Source organism: Mesitornis unicolor, unplaced genomic scaffold, assembly GCF_000695765.1.
Source record: "Mesitornis unicolor isolate BGI_N332 unplaced genomic scaffold, ASM69576v1 scaffold12197, whole genome shotgun sequence".
In the NCBI taxonomy this organism is placed as follows: domain Eukaryota; kingdom Metazoa; phylum Chordata; class Aves; order Mesitornithiformes; family Mesitornithidae; genus Mesitornis; species Mesitornis unicolor.
The window spans coordinates 1,146-9,124 of record NW_010198417.1 but is presented as its reverse complement, the minus strand read 5'-3'; the positions used below and the strand labels follow the sequence as shown (position 1 = coordinate 9,124).

The 7,979-nt window shown below is 40.6% G+C and overlaps 1 protein-coding gene across 1 annotated transcript in view; it reads right to left on the bottom strand.

Moving 5' to 3' along the window:
• Positions 1–7,571, bottom strand: part of PM20D1 (peptidase M20 domain containing 1) — a 9,121-nt gene extending 1,550 nt beyond the window's left edge. Inside the window, exons 1-10 of the mRNA XM_010189145.1 lie at positions 7,483–7,571; positions 6,659–6,891; positions 5,142–5,228; positions 4,304–4,437; positions 3,743–3,862; positions 2,889–2,964; positions 2,597–2,658; positions 2,238–2,316; positions 1,070–1,141; positions 360–528 (exon numbers count right to left, since the gene is read on the bottom strand). Coding sequence (XP_010187447.1) covers positions 360–528; positions 1,070–1,141; positions 2,238–2,316; positions 2,597–2,658; positions 2,889–2,964; positions 3,743–3,862; positions 4,304–4,437; positions 5,142–5,228; positions 6,659–6,891; positions 7,483–7,513 — 1,063 coding nt within the window. The 5' untranslated portion in view covers positions 7,514–7,571. The remainder of the gene's footprint in view (positions 1–359; positions 529–1,069; positions 1,142–2,237; positions 2,317–2,596; positions 2,659–2,888; positions 2,965–3,742; positions 3,863–4,303; positions 4,438–5,141; positions 5,229–6,658; positions 6,892–7,482) is intronic.
• Positions 7,572–7,979: the final 408 nt, after the last annotated feature.

Sequence of the window (7,979 nt, the reverse complement as noted above, 5' to 3'; positions counted from 1 at the left end):
GGAATGGCTTTGCCAGCTATGCAAACAATAAAAGAAGAGCTAAAGCAAGAAGACCTCCTACTCTCCTTCACAATCCCTTTCTTCCCTGAAGAGATTCCTTTGTATGTGCAGAGTCCAACTCAAGGCTCATTGTTTCTGCCAGTTTCCTGTTTGCTTTTTTACTTCCACTAAAAAACATTAAAACTTTTAAAACATAAAGAGGGAACGGAATAAAAAGAGGAAAAAACAGCTGTTTCCAGTAGTTAACAGCTGGGGTGGAGAAGGACACAGAAAATGGAAACAAGTCAATATTGGGGGGTGGGGACAGAAAAGCAGGGCAGAAGCTGGAGAGGAAACAACAATCATGTGCTTGCTGTTACCTGGGACTACACTGTCAACATCTGGGAAAGTATCCAGAACGGTTCTCTGAAAGATATGGACTCCAAATGTCTGGTCATCCCAAGGACTGATGGGGAGCGGGTCAAAGGCCTCTACTACATCAATCTTCACTCTGTCATCAGCAACCGTGTTTCGAACTGTCTCTAGCACCTACAGGTAAAACACAGAGATTAAAGAAGCAAAAGAAATGAGAGAGCAAAGGTAAACTTTCAGCAAAGACTTGGGAAGGGAAGATATTATTTACTGGCAATGTTTCTCGGCTGTCCTTGCCTGCACAGTCATGTCACACCTACTGAAGTGGGCAAGCTTCCCATATTCTCACAGGTCACAACCCTCAACACTTCCAGTCCATAACCACACATAAGCCATGTGTTCTTTGGCACAAGAAGACTTATGAAATCTGCTCAATATAACTGCAAGGCACACCTCCAAGTTTGGTCTGCCTCTCGCTCTGCTCCACAATCAGAAGCCATGGTAAAAAAAAATGCACTTTGCAATCCATCTCACAGGAGGAGAAAAGACAGAGAGCTGTATTTCTGACAGTCTCCATAAAGCAGCAATTCCCAAATCTTCCCCTTCCACTGCTTGAATGCAGGGAGAGACAAAAAGAGCATTTACATAGAACAAATCTGCCACCACAAATGGCCAAGTGCTGCCCTGCTCAGAAGGGGAAGGAGAACGGCCCACGTACCTCAGCGGCTTTCTCTGCAGAGTGGATCCGGAAGTTCACCGTTGCTTTTGCAGAAGACGGGATGACATTTATCTAGGAAAAGGAAGGCTCAACACTTAAAGGGAAGTTAAAACCAGATCAAAATGCCAACTGCAAACTCAGAAACTGCTCAAACGACTCCAGGCCTCAGACTAACGCTTCACGCTGTTCCCACTAAGTGTGAGATCTCTTTCTGTACTGCGTTAACATATGTAAATCTCATCTATAATGCAGATAAATACACAAATATGCATCAACACAAGAAAAATCGAGTTAGCTGCTATATAGAAGTTTTCCTATTGAGATAAGCCTGCTCCCTTCAGAAACTTTATGAGAAACTATGACAGTTTATGTTGTATTTTTAAGCAATATTTTTACCTTGTTGTCATATCACTTTTCCCCAAATATGAGACGTGTAAGTCGCTTAACAAATTATGTTACTGAAGACACAGAACTCTTCTTTTCTACAGAATGAATATTTCTAGTTTTGTTAAACAGAAAGGGTATAATCTTTAGGGGAAAACAAAATAAAAAGAAACCAGGGTGTCACTTCTCTCCTGGCCACTCAGTGTCACTGTTCAGTCACTGTATCTTGTTTCCTCGTCCAGTGATGCTCTTCAGTAACAGATTTTTCTCAGACACACCAAATAGCCTGTTTCTTTTCCAGGGCTGCAGTATTTTTGGGTAGCTACAGCTCCTTATCAGAGTGGGATCTCGCTGTACCAGCCAGCCCCTGTTATCTCTCAGTCCAAGGTGCACACTAACCTACTGAGATGAAGATAAAGGCAGACCTGTGCTCACAAACACAAGACTCCACCTGGGCCAGGGGAGCATTTACAACATCTAAGAGTTTCAAATACTGTCACTGATACTTTGTGTGATTGCACAGAAAACACTCCTTCTTGTCCATACTAAAATACAGACACTGGTTTACAGTGATCTTTTTGTGACAGAGATCAGATACTTCTGAAAGGAAGTCCTTTTCAACTACAGCTAAATCCAGGTCACATCTAAGGTGAAAATGAGACCGGTGGTGACACCACATGAGGTCTAAGACTGGTACTGATCTTATAACTGGATGTAAACAGGTGGAACCAAACATCCTGATTGTCTCATCATACTACATGAAGAAAAATCAAAATGAAACTACCTTGATTCCTGCATTAAACATCGTGACTGCTGTCGTGGTTCGAATCAAAGCATTGGTGGAAGGTTTCCAGGCAAGAACTCTTAAAAAATAAGAAAAAAACCCACTGTTTTTCAAAGAAGTTTAATATTGATAAAACATAAGCACTGTAATTACATAGGCAATAAGCTGAATGATTTATATATATATATATATATGTAAGTATATATAATTAACAAAGTGGTTATGAACGGTAAAGCACCGACACTGTCTAAACTATGAAATGATATAACTGATTTCCTGGGAAGACCAGAAATGGCTCCTGGTCTTCATCTATTAAGGGCAAGAGCCTGGGAATGTTTAGCAGGGATACAGTTTCTTACCTGCTGACAATAGGTGAAAACAGCCATAGATTGCTCATGATGAGATTGAGAGGAAACACGAACTGAGTGGAAGAAACAAAACCACAAATCAGGACATTTGTAGTTTTCAAGAAGACAGAGTAGTGACTTGGCTAAGAAACAATTCCAGCAGAAATAATTATCTGGGAGAAAGGTCAGCTTAAGTCTTCTCCTTTCCAGGAACTATGTTAACTGTGCTCTAAATTCATACGCCGAGTTACTCTTCTCTTATTAATATGAAAATCTGAGAATGAAATTACAGTTCTGTCCTCACCTCTGACGCAAGGTGCTCCATAGTCATGAGTTCTGGCCCGTGGCCGAACAGATTGCGCAAGGGATTCTGCTCCAGTCTACGGCAAAGCACATCAACATTTGAAATTAGAAAAAATCTCTGGCTATTATTGCTCCTGAAGGTTGACAGGAATTTGATTTGTAAAATGTATCTATTTATTTGACATGCAATCACACTTTCTTCCTCTGCTAAGTAACTCTGTGAGCACAGCTCCGTGGCAGGTTTGAGCATTCCAGTCACATGCAAAGACTTTGAAGAACAGCTGAAAAAATCCAAAAGCCCGACTCTCGTAAAGAATACATGGAAATGTATAAAAATATCCCACCAAATTCCATCATATCTGTACAAATTAAGCTTTCCTAAAGCAAGTAGGATATCATTAGCCAATATGATAGCTACACAGACACGTAATTAGATGATTTACCCAGTCACATTCTGACTTTACACTATGTTTATTGGTTTGGGTAATTACCAGCTGGAGGTAACAGGTATGTGCAAGGATACATTCCAGAGAAATTCTGCAACCCAATCAAAACAAACGCTATTGCTACAGAGTAAATTATAATAGACATCATGATGCAGCAATTGTCTTGGTTTTAAGGAATCGACTGACACTAGGAACAGCTGAAGTGAAAAGATACTTCAGACCTTGGCAATTGTCCCTTTGCTCGGGGCTGCACTTCTGCCCTTCAAAGTGAGCTACAAGCTTCTATTTCAAATACATAAATAGAATTTGCAAATACTCTGAATACAAATATTAAAAAAGACAGTCACATATCAGAGACTTAGGAGTTTACTTGACTGTCTCCAAGACGAGATGACAGCGAAGCTCTCACCTGGACATCGCTGCTGCAAGAATGCCAATACTTGTCTCCTTAGGAGGAAAGGACGAATGTCCTGGCTCTTTTTCCACAGTGAAGTTCAGGGTTAATGAACCCTTTTCTGTGATAGCAATCCTGGTCAATGATAAATAAATAAACGATTAATGCAACTCCAAACACATGCACAGACTATAGGTGAAAAGAACTACTCTGCATATTTTTAACATCTTAAAAAACAAGCAGCAGCATCAACAACAAATCCTTAACACAACCTCTAAAGGTTTGGAGGACTGATGTCTTGGCTGCTTCTCCAGAGAGCAGACTCTGCTCACACCATTAACACGGCTGTTCTGGCTAAGTGGAACATTCTGCTTTTGTCAGCAGGGCTGTGACAGACGGCAAGCAAACGCTGAAGGTCCTCTGCTTGCACTCTGTGCCACTGCTGCAGCATTAGCAACACCAACGCTGCCAAATACCTTGAAAATGTGTTTTATTGACAGTAGCAAGGTCATTCCTCACAAATTAATTGTTGGAAATGGATCACTTTCATGGTCAATTGTGTTCTCTCTTACTTACATGGCTACTGGCTTATTCACTCCCGCGATGATGCCATCCAGTATTGCGCTGCCCTCATCCAGTAAGAAGGAGAGCTTCACTCCTCTGGCTTCCAGCAGAGCTGCAATCTTCACTGCTCCCTTCCGGCCAAACACCTGTGAGAATCCAGGCACAGGAACTGGTCACTTGTCGATAAAAGATTCTTCCCAGCAAAATTAATGGGAGACTGTCAACAGCCTGGTAGCAGAGGAGTTTATGTCCACACTGAGGAATGCTCTCATTCACAAGTCACTGAATGTTGCTGTGAATCCTACCAGTTCCTGGACACAATGATATCTCAGAGCTATGCGCTCCACAGATTAATTGGCTATTTTAAAGAGGTATTCATTTTAACAATTAGCAATTCTTTGTCTTTGTATTTTTGAACATGAATAAACAAAACCACCTCATCTGTCTCTTTGTGCTGTTTACTAGTGGGCATACCCACAAAAAAGTTGAGTACTTTTGTTAGTTCTTCCTGATCATTTGGAACAGCCATGTAAACCTTAGGGCAGCTTCTCATCCATTATACACACTCCAAAATGTGACTTCTTCTAAACCTTCCATGCAGAAAAGAATCTGAAGTAACACTCCACTGCTTTCTTTTCTCTTTCCTCATCACACCAATCCCTTTGTCAGTGTCACTTAAAGCCAATCAATCAATACATAACTATGACCACGTGCCTGACGCAGAATCTACCCACACAACCAAGAAAAACAGGAAAGACTTTCTAGCTAAACAGTGTTTAAACAGTAGGCTTTGCTAACACACATGAACACTGCAAACAGCTAGTTGTTTTGATGAAACAAAAGAAAATACCTCTTCATCATGGCCAATGCCAACATAGAAAGATCTGCGGGGTCTGTAACTTCTTCTCAGTAGAAATTCTAGAGCTTGCAGAATACCCTGCAGAAAAAAACCCAAGCAGAATGTATTGTACTATTCTTGTGCATTGGTAAGGAGAATAAATGTAAAAGAATGCAATGTAATGTAAAAGAAATACGATGCATTCACAGCCCTTAAGGAGACTTTGTCCTGCTCACAGTTGAGCTTTTATTTCTCCAACTCCTACTGATGATATTCATATTCTCTGAAAACACACTGCAATATTCTTGATCAATAATGCTTAAGACTTGGTGTGCAACGCAGTGTCAGCGCACGTACACAAAACACAGTGCTGGCCTGTTCTTGCTACTGATGAAGTCAGTGACAAACTGCACAGGAAGCGTGACTGAGTTATAATTATCCAAGGAATTCACTGTTCCTTTAAACTGCCTACCCTACACACAGCTTGGCTCTGACTTGAGCTACACAATCCATTTATTTTAATGAGCAGTATATTTTGTACAGAAAGTGCTAAGAAGACAGAAACAGAAGAAATTCAATCTGAAGAATGAGAAATGCAACCTACCATTTGCTACATTATTTCGTCTCACCTGTCTCTTCAATTTAAGCTAGTTATTTTTTTTACATTTCAGCAGAAATTATATCCCCTCTACCTTGTCTGCATGCATTTTTGTCGTGTTCACTAAAATAGTTGATACTTGTTGTCCATTCGTGGAGTTACTTGTGCAGTCCACGGCAGAAGGAAGCAGCAAAATCAAGTTTTAAGTTGCAAGGCTTTGAAACTGATGACTAGACAACTTGAAGAAACTTTGCAGGAGTATGGCCTATGCCACAGTGAGCAGCCACAGCATCTGCCAGTGGCTTGCTAAAAATCTGTTTAAATTTAAATACAGGGCTGTCACGGAAGTAGTCTTTGCAAGTCACAAAGGACTATTTTACTTATTAATTTTTCCATTAACCTTTTCCCAAATAAGAAATCTTTCACAGATCAATCTTTTTTGTGCTTTATTCCTCCCAAAGGTACTTAGGATAACAGCTCTTTGTTCTGCCATGGACTAGATAATAAAAGATACGAGGTTATTTGATTATAATATTAAATCAGTATTGTTCATTTTTAAGCTCAAGCCTTTCCAAAAGGCCAAGTCTGGCTTTGAATGCCTACGTGACATCTGGGAAAAAGTAAAAAAAAAATAAATCTCTCTCTGATTTCAAACAGCATTTGATATAAAACTTAAGTATGGCATTTATCCAGATACATCTGCACCATCTCTGAATATGTTTTTCTATATCTTCTAAGAGCTTTAACTCTATTTTTCTCAGTAATAAAAGAACACTCCACTTGATCTCTAGGAAGACTTGGGAGAAAACTGCAGGGCTTAGGAATTTATCACTAAGAGAGACAAGACAGTAAAGCTCAAGCGAGCAATTCCTCCAATCTGCCTTTTTCAGGCTTTGTATCTCCCTGAAGCGGTATTACCAGGCCGACGTACTATGGCAGAGTTTTTGTTATCCAGCGTTCCTCGTCCATAGATGAAACCTTCATGTTCTGCAGCTGAGAAAGGAGGGAAATCCCAGCCCTCCGGGGGAGCAGGCACAACATCCATGTGTGCAAGCAGCATGTAGGGCATCAGCTCAGGGTCAGAACCCTGAACAGTAAAGAGGTGGCTGTATTGCCCAACAATTTCATGCTGAATGAACTTTGAAGAAAATACAGCCGGGAAGACTGTTAAGAAAAAGAATTAAAAACAAATGAAAATGAAAAATTAATACTAATGCCCAATTTTATCAGTATATACTCCATAGAGTTGTCATCTGTTTAGCATCAAGGGGAGCGCTGTAAATAAGACTTGAGCACAACAAATTTGCTTCAGGAAGCAGATGTGCAGCTTCTTCCTCACACTTCTACCAATCCATCTCACTTCGCACTTGAGACTTTCCTAAGGAACTGTTGCTCACCAGTGCTGCAGCTGTTTCGTAGGCAGCAGTGATGGAACTGCCAAAAGGGCAGGCTGAAGGCTGAAACAGGGGTAGCCTTCCTCTTTTTAATTTAATGGCAAGGTCATTTACCCATCTCTAGGACCAAACCCACCATTGCAAACCTTCTCTGTTGTAGCTTTGGCCACTGCTACACCAAAGTGCACTGCTGTAGAGGTGACTCATTTATGCCATTTTTGCCAGTCCTTTCTTGAGGAAAAACAAACTAAAAACCTGTTCCATTATATTCAAGAACCATTACATTCATATATACTCTCTTCAACTTGTCAACGAAAATAAAACTGAGCAGCAGAGATTGCCAAGAATTAAAGTTTAGTACCTTCCCGAATGTAATTCCCAAATTCTGCCATGGCGGTTGTATTCAAGTCTTCTGGAGATACAGAAACAGTTGGGATTTTAATAGCACCTTCAGTGAAATACAAAATAGAAATCATTTGACACTGAAACAGCCAAACAATGCTTGAATTGCATTTCAAAAGAGAAAGTAATATTTATGTTCCTGAATATTTTCCAGGCTCTAATGATTATTTCACAGGACAGTAAGAGCTGCCACTATCAGAAAAGACCGATGTACTCCAGCTGAGCCGTGTGCCTGCGCTGGTATTTCCTTGCAGTTTCAGCCAAGGTATTTCTCTTGATACTCCAACTCCGTTTTTCATTCTGAAGTGTTGAATGATGCTGCTAGAAATGCTACTGCCCAGAAGCAGCTGCATTTTACTACAGTGACTGACTCCTCACAGTCATAAACTATTCTGGCAGCCAGGCAGGCAGCTCAGTTGGCAGTCCAAGGTTCTTTCTCAATGGTAAGTCAGGTTG